Source organism: Gopherus evgoodei, chromosome 6 (assembly GCF_007399415.2).
Source record: "Gopherus evgoodei ecotype Sinaloan lineage chromosome 6, rGopEvg1_v1.p, whole genome shotgun sequence".
Lineage (NCBI taxonomy): Eukaryota > Metazoa > Chordata > Testudines > Testudinidae > Gopherus > Gopherus evgoodei.
This window is the reverse complement of record NC_044327.1, coordinates 42,730,456-42,749,561: the sequence shown is the minus strand read 5'-3', so window position 1 is coordinate 42,749,561 and position 19,106 is coordinate 42,730,456. Positions and strand designations below refer to the sequence as shown.

The window sequence follows — 19,106 nt, the reverse complement described above, 5'->3', positions numbered from 1 at the left end:
TGGCAATCCCAACTAATGATAGAAGAAAAGAGCACCACCATAAGCTCCTAACATACCACTGTTAAACTATTGTATTTGCCCCTGGCAGAAACCCAGCAGACCACAACATGAGTAGAGCCATTTAAAAATGAATAGTGTCAAAAAATCAGAGCCAGAAATAGTGACCAGCTGATATGCACTGTCTGAATTCTTCCAAGGCAACTCTGAATCCTCTTTCCCTTATAGTGTGTGTTAGAATGCAGTGGACACTACTTCACCTTACCACTCTTCAGGACTTACCTCTTTTTAGTCATCCAGTGAAGCTGCTCCCTTTTCAATGGAGATTACATTCTCTTTCAAATAGGGAGCAAAATAAGTAAATGCTCCTCCCTCTCTCAAAATACCATTCTACAGTTTGAATCCCAAGAGAGTAGCAGCTCTAGCAAGAAAGTGTTAACAGGAAAGGACTACGGAAGAAGCTGTACTACTTATTATCAGAATGCCCTTACCATGAAGAGATCAAATTCCTCTTCACGTCGCGCAATCATCTGATTCAGAGTCTCGTCATCAGGAACTTCATCTTCTTCCTAGTGACAGAGAGAAAAAGATTTATGGACATGCAAAGCAGTGGCTGCTTTGACGCACCCGTCCTTACCAGGTCAGTGCTGCCGTGACCTTCCTTCTCCCCAAGGATGACACATGGGAAACACTCAAATTAAAACTAAAACTGAAAGCCTCTAGCTGATAGGCCACTCTGAGGAAACCGAGGTTTGACTTCATTAAAGACGCATGTGGGACTTATTACCACCTTCATAAGTGTAGTATGAAGAAATGAGCAAACGTGCAACCAGGAAATTTTGGTTTGTGGTTTTCCTGGGTCACAGGCACAACATGTTTTTTCAGTTAATGCAGATATTTCCCTTTTGCTAATGTACAATATTCTCTTCATGGACTCCCCAGAGATGCCACTTCTCTCCCATGCTCTCTTTGCTGGCTTAGCAAGCTTGAAGGAGAATCCTAACACAACAGTATTGCTAATCACAGAAAAAGGAACTGGCCAAGCTTTATTTCTTTAATCCAATGCCCCATCACAAGTTCTAACTTTAAGTTTTGCCTTCTGCTACTTGACAAAGAAGTTCCTTTATAGAAACATACAAAAAAAACCAAACCCAAACACTGTTTACTGGTAAAATAAATATAGAATCTAGTATTCCATTCAACACATTCTACTTCTGTACAGTCACAACACCTACTTTCAGCAGGATCAGGCTCTACAGTGCTCAGTTCTCTCTCTAAATGTATTTATTGTTGTGAAAGGTGTTGGTGTTCTAAGTCCACTTACTGGCTGACAAGTCTCCACATCAGAACTGGCAACCTTAATAGCAGAATCAGGAGAGGCCACAGACTGAACAGGCTTGGAGCCCAAACTACCCTCTTACAGATGAAAATGGCTCTTCAGAGTCAAACTGGTAGAACATTCGCAGAGCACTGTGAATGAAGCCTGCACTTCCCCTGCTATACCTGTTCTCCAAAGAAACGACATCATTCTCAAGAGCTTTCAACATGGTAGCTTTCAAAAGTGGTATGTTTAAAAATAAAATTAAAAAGTATGTTTACACCTTTGCACTTTCATGGCTGAGCTGGTAACAACTACAGAGTTCCTTCAACAGGAAGCAGATCCAATTTCCTTCCTGGACCTTGGAAATGCCAGTATTTAATCCAATGGCATTGCTATCAAAAATTGCGCATTTAGCAATAACCCTTCCAGTCACAGTTTCCATCTGCAACATCCAGAACAAGGACACTAGCATAGATAAACACACTTGTATTGAACGTTAGTTTTGCCTACAATGTCACAGATTGGAAAATGAAGCTATGAAATATTGTTTGATTCCGATCTGTGACCTTAAACAGCTTTAAGACACTTCCTGCAGCTCCTCCTAGCCAGGAACGGCGAACTTTAGCCACTGGGAGCTGGAGTGGGGTTGGGGGGAGGGGGCAGGGCGAGTGCCTGCACACGGTCAACATAAACAAAATGTCTCACGGCACCCCAGCAGATTACCCTGATGGGCCGCATGCTGAAGGTTGACGACTCCTGTTCTAGGCACAAAATAGGAACCTAAAAGCACCACTGCCCATGGAAACTACCTCCATAAGCAAGGAAGTATTAAGATGAAATAAATGCATCCCTTCTTCCATAATATATCCACATCCCTCAAATTTATCTTCTTTAAATTAGCAGTGATGTGAGCCCTACACTGTACTGAATAGGACCACAGAAGTGAAGGGGCAATTAAAATACAAAATAGCTGGGGTGGTAAATTTAGGGATACCATTAATAGAAAATTACCACACACATGGAGCACAGTGCTACTACTGCAACTGTAAAAGGGTCCCACATATAGATGCTATGTGCTTAGCTCTGGGTATATGAATTAGGTCACTCATATACATTAAGAAATTACTCGGTATTTGCATTTTATTAAGTCTTCAAATCCATATCTGCAAGACAAAACGGTTCTTGTGTTAACTATCATCTATATAAGTCTTTCTTTTTTTTTTTTTTTTTTGGGTAGTCTCAGCTGAAATAGGAAAGAGATTGTCTTTTTTTAATTAAATGTTTCCAGGTAGTTACAATGGGAGATACGGTGACCAGTGCAGTGCACGTTGCCCAGTAGCTTCCATTCTCAGCTCAGTTTCAGTCACTCATAACTTTCATCTTTTGGTCTGAAGTTCTCCATGCTTATTCTCTGCACAAAGGGAACTGGTAGTGCAAAGTCTGAGCAATTTGGGTGGCAGAAAAAGGGGGCGAGAAGAGAGGTTTGAGAGTTGGAAAAAAAATAATCACAAAACAAAAAACCCAAACCATACACACAAACAAAGACTTATGTTAAGATAACTATAAAGTTGCATAGTTACACTCAAAAACTCAGGATCGACCAAAGACAAACCTTAACTCTGCTTCCATGTGTATACGTTACAATAGTTTTGAATTCTACACTGACATACTATTTCTCAAAGTTTTGTTTAATTTTATTGTAGTCCTCCCCCACCCCTCTTCTCCCCAATGTCTACATATATACAGAACTACAAGATGGTTTAGGTAGATTCTGTGTATGACAAAAAGAGAATCCATGAAAGTGATTTATAAGAGAAGTATATAGTAAATGGTACTTAAACGACATATGCTACATTTTGGTGGAAGTTTTCCCAAGGATAAGATTTTCAATGACCTATTTCTAGGAATTCCCAGACTACATCTCAGCTCGGCCCCAGTCTTGCCAACACTGTGTGTAATTTTATGCATGGGAGGAGTGCCACTGAGTTTAATATATTTCAGACCATGGAAGTTGTTGTATGAATATATGTAAAATTTGAGAAACAGTGTGTGATCATATAATTCAAGTCTGTACTTATGTGAATATGCACAAGTGGCAGAATTTAAGTTGTGTGCATAAACTTCAGCATTTCCTGACTTTTGAGTGTCTAATGATACAACTTTATGTTTGCTCAATATATTTTATGGTAGCATTTTGGGAACGGTCCTTGTGAAAATTTGATTAAATACAGTTAAGGTCAATATTTTAAAAGATTATTACACACTGACTGAGAAATGCAGGAAGTTTAACACTTGTTATGATGTAAGCCAATTCATTATGCCACGATATTGACTTTGGGGTGGGGGTCTGAGATTTGTACTCATAAGGAAACATTCAGTACCAGACTAAAAAGAGAAAAAGTTAAAGTCGATGTCCTACCTAAATGTTATTTTCTAAATCAATGTTTTTCAATCTTTTTTCATTTGTAGACCCCTAAAGAAATTTCAGCTGGAGGTGCAGACCCTTTGGAAATACAACCTGTGGTCAACAGCCCCTACCATAGAAGTCTCAGACTGAAAACTGGCTTGACAGAATTTAACTATAAATATTGTGCATGCTTGGCATAGTGTTCGATGCAGCATGAGAAAGGGCACTACACTGCGGGCTTCTATGGTAATAACACTTCTGGGTTTTGACTGTAGGTGGCGGTATTCACATACTTTTGATTGATTAGAAAAATGGAATGTCTTTTCTGGGATCTGAAACTTTATTTTCATAAAAGTCACCTTTCACAGACATCTTAGAGACAGTCTGCGGACCTGCAGGGATCCACTGACCACAGGTTGAAAACCACTGTTCTAAGCACTTACACAACCACTACTGTTATGTATTGGACTGTATTAAAACATCCATTCCCTGTACATTTTCCAGATATTACAGTAACAGACTGTATTACATCTGATGAAGTGGGTATTCACCCACGAAAGCTCATGCTCCAAAAAGTCTGTTAGTCTATAAGGTGCCACAGGATTCTTTGCTGCTTTTACAGATCCAGACTAACACGGCTACCCCTCTGATACTATAAATATACAGTTTCCTTTGACCCCTGGGGCCCAAACCCTCCTCCCCCATTAAAATATCCCTTCTGGGGCTGTATAATGTTTCAAACCAGCTTCCCCAGCCCACAGTATCCAGGTTCCAGCTCTGCTTCATGGAGCCTCTCTTCTCTCTCCCCCAGAGTCAACTACCAGCTGGGTTTTTATCATGTCCAGGAGGTAGCTCCTTGATCACCACCAAGCCACCATTCAACAGCTTGTCTGTTGCTCCCTTAAACTCATATTCCTTACAGGGGCCATGTCATGGAATAGGATGGATTAGTCCTGACTCTCTTATTCTTTAAAGGAGACAGACTATACTTTGTTACATCAGATTATCATTTTCCTTCTTAATTATGTTAGTATAGGGAAAGACAATTTACTGTTCTGCTCCCCACTCCACCTTCTTTATTAATTGTGAATTGATCTGAACTATTCATTCAATTAAAACAAGTATTTTTTTCATTTGATAACATACATATCTTCATTATTGACTCAGGTAACTATTTCTCATTCAGTTCTTTTTCTAAAGCTTGCTGACACATTTTACAGTGTGTATGCATGCTAACTGCATTTGTCTAAGATTTCTGTTTATGTGCCAGAATGTTAACCCTGAGGGACTGGGCAGCTGCTGTGTACTCTTTTAGTACTAATGCCTAACAGCTGCAGGTTCCCTGGTCAAAGTGTTTATTAACAAAATCAGAACCAACCAGAACTTCTTTACAGGAAAGGAATAATAATTTAGAACAAAACAAAACAAAAAGAACATTTGGAGGTAAGTTTGCAAAAAAAAGAATCCATGAGGCAGATGCTCAGCTGGTATAAATTGTCATAGCTCTATTGAAGCTAACGAAGCTATGACAGTTTACACCAGCTGAGGATATGCCCCCGTATGTATCAGATGTTTGGCTACAGTCACATTAAGTTTGTATGGACAACTGGTATAGCAGTTATTTAACTGAACGTGACTGTTTTCCAGCCTCCTTCCTCCTATGGTTGCAGCCTTTAAAAGTTTATCCCGCAAGACAAACTCATTGCATAAGCCAAATCGTACCATGATATTGTGCTAGGCCCAAACAATATTTTGTGAGATTACATCCACCCAAAAATAATTTCAACTGAAATTGCAATTCAATTTTTATCCCTCTGATTTTTATTCATAGGCAGCAAGAAAGACCCTAAGAAAGAGGAAGGTTGGATAATCTTACAAAATTCACTTGAGGGAGGACTTTGGCATGAGTGGTCAATGAGCAATTCTTATAAAGATTTCAGGTTACCCAGTTATGTTCTATAGATTATAGACAACTCAACAAAATACTCTAGAAACACATTTGCAATCTTCATATCTGTAACTATATCATCAATAAACTAGATTATTTGAAAAAATCCATCAAAACTATAACCTAGGCAAGCATAGTCTTGTGTATGAACTTCTTCACAATTTCATCTCTCTTTTGCCTTTAGATCAATTAGTTCAAACAGTAAATTACATGCCAGTAAAGACTGAAACTGAATACAACCTCACAGCAAGACTGACTTTATTCATCTCACGATACTGTCTATAACACAACATAAGCAGAGCCCAAGAAGTTCTAGCCTCCGTGCTATCAGACCTGGTTTCCTACCACAGTACTTTACGAACCTCAATTTTACTATTAAGCTTACCCGCTTTTTGAGTATTATAATAAACAGTTGCAGGTATGTGTTAATAGTTGCTGTTACATGACATGCAAGAGGTTATCATAATGAGAAAATGTATGTATTGTGGGATGGTTAAAAAGCTAATGTGCACACACACACATAAAACTTGTACTGACTTTTGTCTCAAATTTCAGAATTAATAAGGACTTTAGAATTAGACTCTTTATGGACAGTAACCTGCACAGTGGTGGATTACTAGTTACTAGAATTTCTGTTAGCAAAAGGAAGTAAGTGTAGCAAACACAGATGATATATAGTATCTTCACACAATAACATATTAGGTAGATCATTTTTAAAATAAGATATTAATTGTTGACAGTAATTTTCTAGTATTAATTAGTTATTTTAAACAATGACTCAGAGATACTGCAAGCAAACCTAGAACAAAGATGTACACAACTGTGCTTAATGAATAAGAAGGCGATTTTTATGTAATTGGTTGCTCCAAGGGTCATCTGTCAAATGAAGCATATCCAGGAACCCCAGCTATGCAGCCAAACCCAAACCCCTACTATAAGATTTCTATTGATTTCAATCTACTCTACTCATATTAGTTTTGGCGTCTTTGGTGGATGCTACTGACTGGGTGACTACTATATTGTTACTTCACTGTGAGTTAAACCAAACAATAATTGCACTGTTGAGTTAAAAAAGAAAACAAAGGATTATTAATCAAAACAACGTCATTGTGTGCAACCCCTTTCACATCTGTTATGTAATCAGTTTGTTGACAACTCCCACAAAAAAACCACTCCCGCTTAATGACATACTAGCTTTTTCTAAGTGGTATATAATCAATGTACCATTGATAAAAGTTTATTAAACAAAGTCTAATTATTCAAGAAGTAATTTCCCTGACCTTTGAGAAATCATGAGGCCTCCTGGAGAACCATACTTGCATGTTAATGAAAGCAAAGACTACAGGAAATGCTCTTTACTCAAGTACAACCCATACTCAGAAGCTAGTAAGAATATTTAAAAGGGACAGTTTAGGCTTTTAGAGCCCTACAGTCTCTGACCATGTAGGAGGTTGTTATTGTTTTTTGGTGGTGAAGAAGTCACTGCAGAATGGAATTATTTGACAAAGTGTCACGGATCTAGTATTTGTACAGAGTTCTGTTAGTGTGTGCAGTGGTTACTAACCTACTTAAAGGGAAGGGCGGAATAAGGTTACCTCCACTCTGTTGCCACAATTCAAAAGCGGATGGGGTGGGAGCAGAGGCAACTTTCTTCTAATTTACTATTACACTTCTGTCAATTAAAAGTAAAGTTGTGGAAGCTTTTTGTGGCAACGCATTGGCCCTTGTGGAGGCAATGCTGACAAGGAAATTTACAAAATGCTCTGGAATATCTTGAAGTTTCAATGCGACAAAGTATCACACTCTAGTGTCTTGCAGAAAGGAGGAGAGCTATTCTGCTGGCTCACCCTGGGAACACATGAAGGTAGGGTTTGTTACTTCTGTTCACGAACACAGAAGACAGAAGCAGCTATGGGCAGAGGCAGGGTCCTGTATTCATGAACATGAAAAGCTGTTGGTTCTCAGCACTTTTGAAAATTAGGCTATTTAGGCACTTAACTATGGACACCTTAGACATCTACATTTGAAAAGCGTAGCCTGTAGTTACAGGATATCTACTTCCCTATCTTCATGAAGGAGGGGAAGGAATTTAAGTTACAATCTAATTCTGAACTGAAGTGCTCTGATTAGCATTATAGGTACCCATGTGATAATTTGACCACCCAAATGCAGTACTTGGAAGCCAAATTTGCAAACTGGGCCTGGTTTCTTTGAATATGCCTCATATTCTTACATTCTAGCCAATTTACTTTGAAAACAACTTTTCCCCTCTTTTGAGTACTTAAACAAAATTCCAAGTACAGTACCTCATTTTCTTCCTCATGTTCCAATATAGCCTGTAGAAAAGCCCTCCGTTCATGGCTTGAAGATTTTTGATCGAACATGCCGGCCTGAATAACTTTCTGGTCCACATTCAGTTTATACTTGGCAGCAGCTAGTATCTTCTCCTCCACACTGTTAACAGTGCACAGCCTCAGAACTCGAACCTCATTCTGCTGACCTATTCGGTGAGCTCTGTCTTGTGCCTGCAAATCCTGTTTGAGAAAAATACACTGTGTTATATACAATGCCTCTGTCTGCTATGCAAACGAACTGTCTTGTCAGAGAAAACTATTATCTTTAAAAATCTCTATGATAATAAAATACATTAGTAGAAATGGGTCTGAACCAAAATCCTGAACTGAACAAAGCTCTACCTGCCCCAAATTCTGGGTGCAAAAATGAGTGCAGAAGGGTGAGAGAGTGAAATCCAGGCAGGAATGTTATACCTTAGAGAGAGAATATTGCTGAGACAATAATATAGGCATTAGTAAACAAACACAGTGATGACCAAAGTAGTATGGTGGCTTAGACAACTAGTCTTTTGCCTTTGGAAATATGGGTTCAAATTGTCTAAATTTGGACTCAAGTGACATGAATTTCATGGTCTCAAAGTAGAGATTCTGACAAATGTCTACTAAAAACTAAAGCAGCCTTTTGATTGGCAGCTCTACTCACTAGTCCCAGTCCCCGAAAGAAAACAGCAGGTCAAGGATTGAGGTTAATTTTATTTATTTAGAACTCTATAAAGATACTGCAATCCTATCAGTTTTCCAGAAGTCATAATCTTACTACAGCGAAGTCAGATACAAACAGTACTAATGGAGGGCAGTTAATCTAAAAGTGCAAGCATTGTACTATCACAATGTAGTGGTTTTTTACATGAGCTAGGCCTCTTAAAATAAAGATTAAAAGTTTTTTTTAAAACCAGCCTGTTTCAATCCAGATGTTTGGGATTGCAGTCACGAAGCCCTGCCTAGACATTTTTTTTTGCTCTGGGCACTTTAAAATTAATAGAATGTTTTGAATTAAGGGCATATTTGCAGCCAGTAGCAGATAAAAGTGAACATAAAGTCACACTATGAACACATTCATGCAATTCATTTACAGACTGGGGATGTTAAAAAGAGGACAGTGGAAGCTTCCATTCCTATAAGTGCTATGCCTGGCTCTAACAAATATTATTAGTATCTTTCTTTTAGCACATGCCTCATTAAAGTTAACATATTGCTTCTATCCCCAAGAGAAAAACAGAAATTGAATGCTACTTAACAATTTAGCAGTTTGTTTACTTGGCACTCCAGTAAAATAATATTTACCATTTGCACATATTGCTACCTGGTTGCTGCACATACAGTGATCTATTCTATAACTGTCACACAACTAACCCAATGGAAATGTGAAACCAGAGTACAGTACATTTTGCGTTGCTTTCAGAAACCCCAAACCAGGGGTCTCAAAGTACCAGCCCGGGGCCATGTGCAGCTCGAGAACCACCCCAGTGCAGTCACGGAGGAGAGACACACGCAGTAGGGTGACCAGATGTCCCAATTTTATAGGGACAGTCCTGATATTTGGGGATTTGTCTTATATAAGCACCTATTACCTCTAACCCCCGCCTCGATTTTTCACACTTGCTGTCTGGTCACCCTACCATGCAGACATGCTGCCGGCAATCTCTGCTGCAGGCGCTGTCCCCCATAGCTCCCATTGGCTGGGGGAGAGGGATAGAGACACTAGTAGCCGGGCAGAGTCAGCCATAGAGGCAGCATCATTAGTTCTTGTTCAGGATCTTGAGGTCTCTGATCATCCTGATCTTTGTGCATTTGTGATAGTGCTGTTTTAAAGTTTTAAATAAACAAAATCTTTTCAGCCTCTCTCAAGGAATCCCTCCACTTAGTTCTGCATGGGGCACTTGAATAGCTAACTGTACCTGTTATGAAAGTATAAATATAGGCTTGCAAATCCATTCATATACAACCTCTACTTTTAAAAAATGTGTCACTAAGAGACAAGCACAGAACATACTTGCTTCTACTTGCTTTTTTGGCTAGCATGAGGTATTAGAGGATGTTCAAACTATCTGTACTCACTAGTACCCATCTCCAGTTACTATGGCCACCTGTGACAGGGTGTATAAACCCCACCGTGATGAGGAAGGTGCCAGATAGGCCCTGCACACAGGGCCAGTCCCACCGCTCTGGCCCCATCAATCATGTATGGTAGGGAGGCAGACTTTAAAAAGGAGGAAACTGCAGTAAACTGGGGAGAGAGATCAGCCTGAGCAGGAGACTGTTGGAGCTACTCCTGGAGCCATAGGAAAACTCCCAACAAGGAGGAGATCTCCACCCCGACCCTACGGGGAGTGTGGTGAACTCCCAGGGAAAGCCTGACAGAGTGAGCCTGATTCAGCAGCCAGCCAGAATGACTTCTCAAAAACTGCTATGCAGATAGCCTCTGAAGTAAGAAGGTACTGTTGGCCCTTTTTCCTCTTTGAGGGGCTCTGGTTATAAGTAATAACCAAAGAAGTTATTCTCTGGTGTGCTGGACATTTAACTTTCCTTTTGATCCCCTATGAGAAGGGACTTAAGAAGGTCCACAAACGGAAAGGTCTCCCTTGCAAGAAATAAGGAGCTGAGGCCTGTATATAAGCCACCCGGAGGTAAACAACTGGGCACGACCAGAGTCTCCTGCCATCTGGAAGGAAAACGTAAGAGGACTCTTTCACACCACCCTTATTATGAAACTGCAAAATTGCCTTGGAAGTATTGCAATTAGCCTCTTGAGAGAGGGAATGCCTTGTACTATTCTTCTGCCACACTTCTAGTTGTTTAAAAGACCAAGATTCATATGCTCCAAAGGGAACAATTTACTAGCTCCCTGAGTAAGAGGATGAGGATAGCTATACTGTGGGAGTAGGAGACAGAATCCACAGTGCTCTGGCATGCGGGGGAAGGAAGAGCGGGGGCCTCCCTGGCAGATGGAAAAAACCATATCACTTTACTGCTTTAAAACAAATCATTACTTACAAGTAGTTGTTTGGTGACTGATTCTTTACCAAAGTGGCACTTGGAGGTACAGAGCCAATTTGTTTCACTATAAAATTTCCCAAATTAAATCAGGAAGCCCCAAAAGCATTTCCAATTCTCTTTATATACTGCAACATTGATAAGTAAATAAAAATAACCTGGTGAGGATTCCAATCACTGTCAAAGATAATGACAGTGTCAGCAGCTTGAAGATTCAGGCCCAGGCCTCCCGCTCTTGTGCTCAACAAGAAGATAAAGTACTGTGACCCAGGCTCATTGAACTTCTTCAGCAGAGCAGCCCGATCCTCTGATTTTGTTGTACCTGAAAAGATATGCAAAGAAATCCCATGACATAGGTCTTGTTCAGAAGTAAGCCGCAAAAGACACAAGTTGATGAGGAACCATGTGGGAGGCAAATCACTTCACTCGTCCTCAGCCATCCTACCTGCACTTCACATTGTGTAGACTCATTACTGCACACATGTGCTTTGGCCAACTGTGTAAGTGCTAGGCTGCTGGACAAAGGTCTCCACAAATGAACAGTGAATTTAACTACACTATACATTTCAAAAGGCAGCTTCAACCAATCAGCCAGTGTTTCATGGCTATGATAAACATAAATATACATATATAAAAACATATATGTTTAGCTGTCCTTCCTCTACCACACTCTTTATACATTGCTTGAAATCAAAGATTGAGAGGAGGAGATTTTTATTTAGTTATCCAATACACACATATTAAGAGGAGAAAATCTGTCCCTCGTAAAATCGCAAACTGTTGACCAAAAATATTTGTTATTAAGAAACACAGCGTGGATGTGAAGAAGGTGATACAGGAAGAGCGGGGGAAGGAGAGAAAGATGATATTTACTTTTGAACCATATTTCAGCCTGCAATATTTTTTGCCATGAAACTGAAAATGAAGGAAAAACTGGAGTGTATAATAACATTGTAATCTTAACCCCAATGAGTATTAAACGCAGCTTATTAAACAACATGAATAACAGAGACAAGGTGAGAGAGGGACTATCTTTTATTGCACCAACTTCTGGTGGTGAAACAAACACACTTTTGAGCACGCAGAGCTCTTCTTCAGGTCTGGGAAAGGTACTTAAACACATAGCTAAACACAAGGTGGAACAGATTGTCCCGTAGAATATATTTTAACTAAAGTTAAACAATTAACACCTCTACAGTCAAAGGGCCCAAAAAAAGGGTTTTAGTATGTTACAGATTCTAGTGTCTTTATTAAGACCATGACTTTCAGTGTCTAGCAAAGTTATGAACTAAAGCTCCCAGGCTCGTCTTTTGGAAGTGTTGTGAGCTTTCCTTTGAAGATGAGGACTGAGAGGTCAGCTGCAGAGAAAGTTTTGAGGAAGCATTTGCCCATGGCTGATTGTGTGTTTTATCATTTTTTTGTGAGAGTTCATTTGAGAGCATAGTGATTGTCTGGTTTCACGCACACAGCTGTTACAGGGAATTTATTGTGCTGGCTGAGGTACACCATGTCTTGTGATAAGGTTGTACAGGAACCAGGGATCTTGAAAGGTGTGTTTTGGTGGGAACTGATCATCATAGCAGTGGAGATATGTTTTTATGTCCTGCATCTGTTGTCCTGGCAGGGTCTGTTGCCGTTTTAAGTTGGTGAGTCCTGGTCTGGGGAGCTTGCTTCTGATGATAAGCTTGATAAAGTTGGGGAATTGTTTGAAGGCCAGAAGAGGGAGTTTAGGAAAGATTTCTTTCAGAATGTGGTCCCCACCAGCTATGAGTTGTAACTGTTTAATGATACCCCATATGGGTGTGGGGTGGTAGGTGACAACTAGGGGAGTAAGGCCTGAGGAGGTTATATTTCTGTATTGAAGCAGGTTCTCTCAGGCTATTTGGATGACTCATTCCATTGTATGATCTACTTCTCTGGTGGAGTGTCCTTGTTTGGGGAAGGTGGTTTTAAGTGTGTTAAGGTGTGTATCCCAAATTTCCTCCTCAGAGCATATTCTGTGATGTGAGTGTTTGGTTGTAGATAACATATTTTTTGGTGTGTTTTGGGTGGTTACTGGATCTTGTGAAAGCAAGTGTGGTGATCCATGGGATACTTGTATATAACTGTCTGTAGGATTCCATTGTTGCAGCTGATAGTAGTGTCCAAGAAGCTGGTGCTGGTGCAGGAGTGTTCTAGAGAGAGTTTGATGGATGGGTGGTGGATGTTGAAGTTGTAGAGGAAATCTGAATTAGTTTCAGTTGTCCGTCCAGAGGATGAAAATATCATCAATGTGTGTCAGATATATCATACGTTTCGTGACGCATTTGTCCAGAAATTCCTCCTCAAGGTGGCGCACTTAGAGGTTGGTATACTGGGGTGCCATCCTAGTCCCACGGACAAAGTGTTTGTTGAAGGTAAAATTATTATGCATGAAGATAAAATGGATGAGTTTACCAATGTGAGCCTGGCCCTGAGGGAAGGGCATACCCTGCAAAGAGAAGGGTGAAGAAAAAAGCCTATGGGAGGTGAGTAGGAAGCATCCCAGAAAGAGTAGCAAGGTTAGGGATTGAGCAGACCTTGGCTGTGTGTTGCATGGTCGTTCAGCTGGAACCCGGACTGGTGGATTGACTCAGGTTCCCCTATCAGCAACTGACAGAGTGGCAGTGCCTGGACAACGGATCTGTGAGACTCTATATCCAGAAGAGGAAAACCCATAGTGAACTGGCTGGAGGGCCAAGGTATAAAGATGAAGCTGCTGCTCATCTTTGTGAGATAGTGCCCGCAGAGCAAGGGAGAGGACAACGGGGGAAGAGACCACAACGGGAGGCCTTCGACCTGAAAGAGAGCTATTCCCCAGAGCAGCCAGAAGGAAGTGCCACCTGTGGTAAGTTGAGTACCCCATGACACTGTCATTGTGAGGGATGCTGGTGTATAGGAAGATGACATCCACAGTGGCCAGGAAGGTGTTTTGAGGGAGGCTATTCATGTTGCCAGGTTTCTGGAGGAAGCTGGCCCTGTGTCCTGGAGGAAGCTGGCCCTGTGTGTGGTGAGTGTTTTGAGAGAGCTTTCTATGAGATATTCCTTCAGTAAGAATGTCATGGCCAGATATAGGGTAAGGCTACAATTCAGTTATGGGTATTTTTAATAAAAGTCATGGACCTGTCACACACACACACACACACACACACACACACACACACACACACAAACCCCCCAAGGTCATGATCAAGTGTGTGGTTCCATCCAATGTGGGTGTCCGGCCAGATGACTCTTTTTTCTTATGACTGCCGGTCGGGATGTTGTAGCTATGGCTGGCGCCTATCACAAAATGTTGTATACATCATCCACTGTATTAAATGCCCCAATAATAACTACGTGGGTGAAAGCAAACAATCACTACACTTTCAAATGAGCTCACACAGAAAAATGATAAAAGACAAAAACACCCCATCACCCATGAGTGAACACTATTCCCAACATGATCACTCCATATCTGACTTCCGAGTCCTTGTCCTCAGAGGAAACCTGCACAATACCTTCAAAAGATGAGTGTGGGAGCTTACGTTCATAACTTTGCTAGACACTAAAAGTCATGGTCTTAATAAAGACACTGGATTTATGGTTTATTACAACAGTCTGTAACCCACTAACCCCCTCTTTTGTCCCATGACTGCAGGGGTGTTAACGGGCCACTTCACCTTTGAAAGGTCCTTTAAAATGTGTGCGCTAAACCTTCTGTTCTATCTTGTATTTAGCTGTGACACTTTAAGCACCGTTTCCAGATCTGAAGAAGAGTTCTGTGTAGCTCTAAAGCTTGTCTCTTTCACCAACAGAAGTTGGTGTAATAAAAGATGTTACCTCTTCCACCTAATCTCTCTAATATGCTGTCTACCACACTGAAAAATGACAGGAATAAGTGGTACTTACACATATATGTATTTTCAGCAACATTCTAGCATAACAAAGGATTAATTCTAAAGTAAGTAGTATACAGTGATGTAAAATGTCACAGCTAAGTCTGCTGTCTTGGATGGCCACAGTATTTTGTTGGGTTTTATTATGTCAAAGGTAAAACTGAAGTCAATTGTATAGAGAAAGGACAGTCTTGTAGTAAAGCACAGAACTGAGTATTATTCCCAGCTTTGCCCCAGATTTCCTGTGATGCTTTCGGCAAGTCGACTTTTGTGCCTATATTTCCCTATCTGTACAACTTACCCTTACCTTGCAGGGTATCTTGAGGCTATGTTCATTAGTGTATCATTAGATGGAAAGTACTAAAGAAATGCTTGGTATTAATAATACTTAACCCACCTGAGGGATGAAAAGCTTTGAATCAACTTAAAATTTGATAATGTGAGCAGCCAAAATTAACCTGAGCATTGTTGGCATTGTTCATTATATTTCCCTATAATTGCTATCTTTTATTTGACTGAACACACTGTCCCATTAAATATAAGAGACACAAAATGGGTGAGGTAATCATTCATTGGACTGGTGAGAAGAACAAAAGATACTACATATCACTCATCCGCTCTCTAAATCCTGGGCCCAACATGGCTACAACACTGCATTAAATATTGTCATATTTGACATTGGAAGCAAGGAAGAGCCAACACTCAACTTGTTAGTAAGAGACAGAGGTTGTTGCTGCTGCAGAAGACTGAAGATCACTCTAAACATCCTTAATACTGTCATATGCTGTTGACAAAGAAATCATCTTTCAAATTCTAAGTTGATTATTACGCATTTCATCCCCTGAGTGGGATAAAACAGGCATTTTTTAGTGTTATGCTCTTTTAATAGTACTACATTACATTTCTGAAACAGCTTTCATTCAAGGATCATAAAACACTCACAGACATTAACTAATTTAACCTTCCCAACTCTCCTGTAAGTTAAAGTTATCTAGGTATCACTTTACCTGTCACAAAAATACAGCAATCCCAGTGGATAAACAGGAATGGGAATTTAAGTAGGTAGAAAGTAATTACTTCAATTGGAATTTGGCCAGAACAGTGTAGTTAACACCCCTACTCGTAAGAAAATTGCCACAGGGACTTCACTTCTGACAAATGGTGCAAACCTTCATTTTACATCTTATCTGAAAAACAGTGAATTAGACCAGACCTGATGGATCACTAGATTAACTGCATCCTGGTAACTGCCTCAAATATGTTCCAAGTTGTAGTATTTTGAGTGCATACAGACTAAGTATTTAAATATTTTACTATTAGGTTAGTGAGCAGAGGCACTACCCGAGACTGAAGCCCTTTAGCTTACAGTCCAAATAGATAAAACAAAAGAATGGAAGGAGAAAAAGAAGCAAAGAGTGGTGAAATGATTTGTCCAAAGTCACACAGCAAGATGGCAGCAGAGCCAGGTAGAGAACCCAAGTCTCCTGAATCCCAGTCCAGTGCCCTATCCCTTGAATCACACCACCTCCCAGTTTATTGCATGGGTTTTGTTTCCTCTCTCAGCTTACCGTCAAGGCGAAGGTAAAGGAAATTTCGAAAAGCAAAATAGTCCTCCATAATGGTCATGAGGGATGTCATTTGACAGAAGAGAAGCACACGGTGATTAGTGGCTCGCAACTTTGGTAGAATACGATCAAGTAGTTCAAACTTCCCTGAGGCCCGATAAAGCTCGGCTCTGTTTAAGAGAAAAATAAAACAACACAATAAAAACCTTTGCAAGCCTACTTCTAAAACTGTGTTTCTAATAATGCTGGCAGGTGCTGAGTTGGAGAGATTCCTTTATTCTCTCTCTAAAATTGTTTTTGAAGGAATGCTGAGATCCCAATATATGTTTTCTAGCATTGGTTTTAAAATAAAAGGAGGGGGAGAATTATGTGAATTTTTGGAAAAAAAGAAGAAGTTTCCCTTTTTTAAAAATTTAAAGCTCATTAAAATTTCAGCCAGATCCAGTATCGTCCTTTATATAAATCCAGTGATTTGACTAATTTTTCTTCAAGCAAGAGACATTTCTAGAGTAGGTAATATAGTTTCAGAGGTAACTAAGTGCTTGCTCGATCTGCTTTCAGTCACTGACAAGCCTGCAGCCATAGGTCAAATTCACAGGCAATGTGTAATGTCTCCCTTAGTCATCCTAATAGCAACATACCAATGTGTAATCAAGCATAAGTCCAAACTGGTGTAATTTACACTCAGAGGAGCTGGAAAAGGGCTGAGGAAGGTGTAAGTTAAAAAAGGGGACAGACTCCTTTAACCTGAACATCCTTTTATTACTAGACTCCTTTTGTCAAGCCCCTCAGCAAGTGAGTTGCAAGTCAGATTCAGCAGGCTGAATCCAGAGTTTGTATAAAAAGGGTTTAAGCTATGTCAGTAAGAGGGTGAGCGTCTAAGTAGGGAACCTAACGCTGTCTGTGTATTCCATTCTATGCATCTGAAGAAGTGAGCTGTAGCCTGCGAAAGCTTATGCTGAAATGAATTTGTTAGTCTCTAAGTTGCCATAAGTACTACTGTTCTTTTTTTAGCCACATGATAGACACAAATGATATACAAGTCCCCTCTAAATGTGCCATATAGCTTTAAAATAAAATTTGCCATTAGGATCTGCATCTTTATTAAGACCACAATGCAGACCACAAGTAACCAGGTCTTTTGAGGTCTGTATATTGGCCTGTTGCACAGCTCCTATCTATTTACGAGGCAGATGAAACCAGTGTGCAAAATAGGAAAAGCCAAATGTCACTCAATGCATAAGCAGGAATCACACATAATTTTTGGGACAGGGAGGGAGTCAAGTGGAAAATGTAAATGAGCTCTCCAACCCTTAGGCAGTACTAGACCATGTTCTGGGTCTGCTTCTCTGCGGGGAACAGGCCAGGCATAAACATTAGTATCCTCCTTGTGTTAGGATAAAGAACAGTTACTTATCCTAGCCCACTGTGGTTCTTCAAGACATTGTACTCGGTATGGATCCCATTGTAGGAGCCCATGCACCTCATGCCTACAAAACTGGAGGTTTTTTGAACAGCAGTGTCTGTGAGAGCCACACATGCACCCTGTACTGACTCATAATTCCATACCAGGGCATAAAGATGCCATCCTCCCTCAGTTCTTTGGCAATCCAAAAAGTCCCTATTGCTGAAAACTGAAAAGCAGGGATGGAGGGTTGGTCATGGGACCCACTGACTACATCTTGAAGAACCAGCTATGGTAGGGGAAGTAAACATTCATTCTTCAAATATGTTTCAGTGTGGATCCCATTGTAGCCAACTGGAAAGCAGATCTCCTCAGGAAAGTGGGCCCCAGGTATATCAGCTGAACAATGACTAAAATATTGCTCTCCCAAATTTGGCATGCAGCCTGGCTGCCACATCAAGTGCAGTCTTGAAACCTCGCTGTGTGTCAAGTGTTTAACAAAAGTTAGTGGATTGTTCCATGTAGCTGCCTTGCAGATCTCAAGAAACAGATGGAAGATGCCGGTTTGCGCCCTAATGGTGTGCACCTTGACATGTGGAGGGAAAGGTTCACAAGCCAGTTGAGAGCAGGTGGAAATATGTGTGATCCATTTTCTGCAACAAGATCACTTAGCCTTTTGATGCACCAGATATGGCCACAGAGAAGTGGGGAGACAGCCTGAAAGACCTGGCCCCATTGCGGTAACAGAGAAATGCTCTGGAGATGTCCAAACTATGCATTGTTCAGTGCTGTTTTGGCAAAGTAATTAATTTATTTACGTGGCACTTCCAAGACCACCTTAGGGATGAACTTGGGGTGTGATTTCAGCACCACCTTATCCCAATTAAAAGGTTTCTCATAGACTAAGGCCAGAAGAGACTATCACGATCATCTAGTCTGACCTCCTGAACATCACAGGTCACAGAACTTCTCCCATCCACTCTTCTTATAGACCCATAACCTCTGGCAGAGATACTGAAGTCCTCAAATCTTGATTTAAAGACTTTAATTTACAGAGACTCCACCATTTACTCTAGAACAAATCAGCAAGTGACTCATGCCCCACACTGCAGAGGAAGGCACCAAAAAATCCCCAGGGTCTCTGACAATCTGACCTGGGTGAAAATTCCTTACGAACCCCATATATGGTGATCAGTTAGAGCCTGAGCATGTGGGTGAG

At 40.5% G+C, this 19,106-nt stretch overlaps 1 protein-coding gene across 3 annotated transcripts in view; it reads right to left on the bottom strand.

The window, feature by feature from the left end:
* The window catches only part of SMARCA2 (SWI/SNF related, matrix associated, actin dependent regulator of chromatin, subfamily a, member 2), a 187,577-nt gene that overhangs the window by 67,087 nt on the left and 101,384 nt on the right, over positions 1 to 19,106 (bottom strand). For all 3 annotated transcript variants that reach the window (XM_030566024.1, XM_030566026.1, XM_030566025.1), the window contains exons 24-27: positions 16,486 to 16,652; positions 11,180 to 11,343; positions 7,980 to 8,207; positions 489 to 566 (exon numbers count right to left, since the gene is read on the bottom strand). In XM_030566024.1, coding sequence (XP_030421884.1) covers positions 489 to 566; positions 7,980 to 8,207; positions 11,180 to 11,343; positions 16,486 to 16,652 — 637 coding nt within the window. The remainder of the gene's footprint in view (positions 1 to 488; positions 567 to 7,979; positions 8,208 to 11,179; positions 11,344 to 16,485; positions 16,653 to 19,106) is intronic.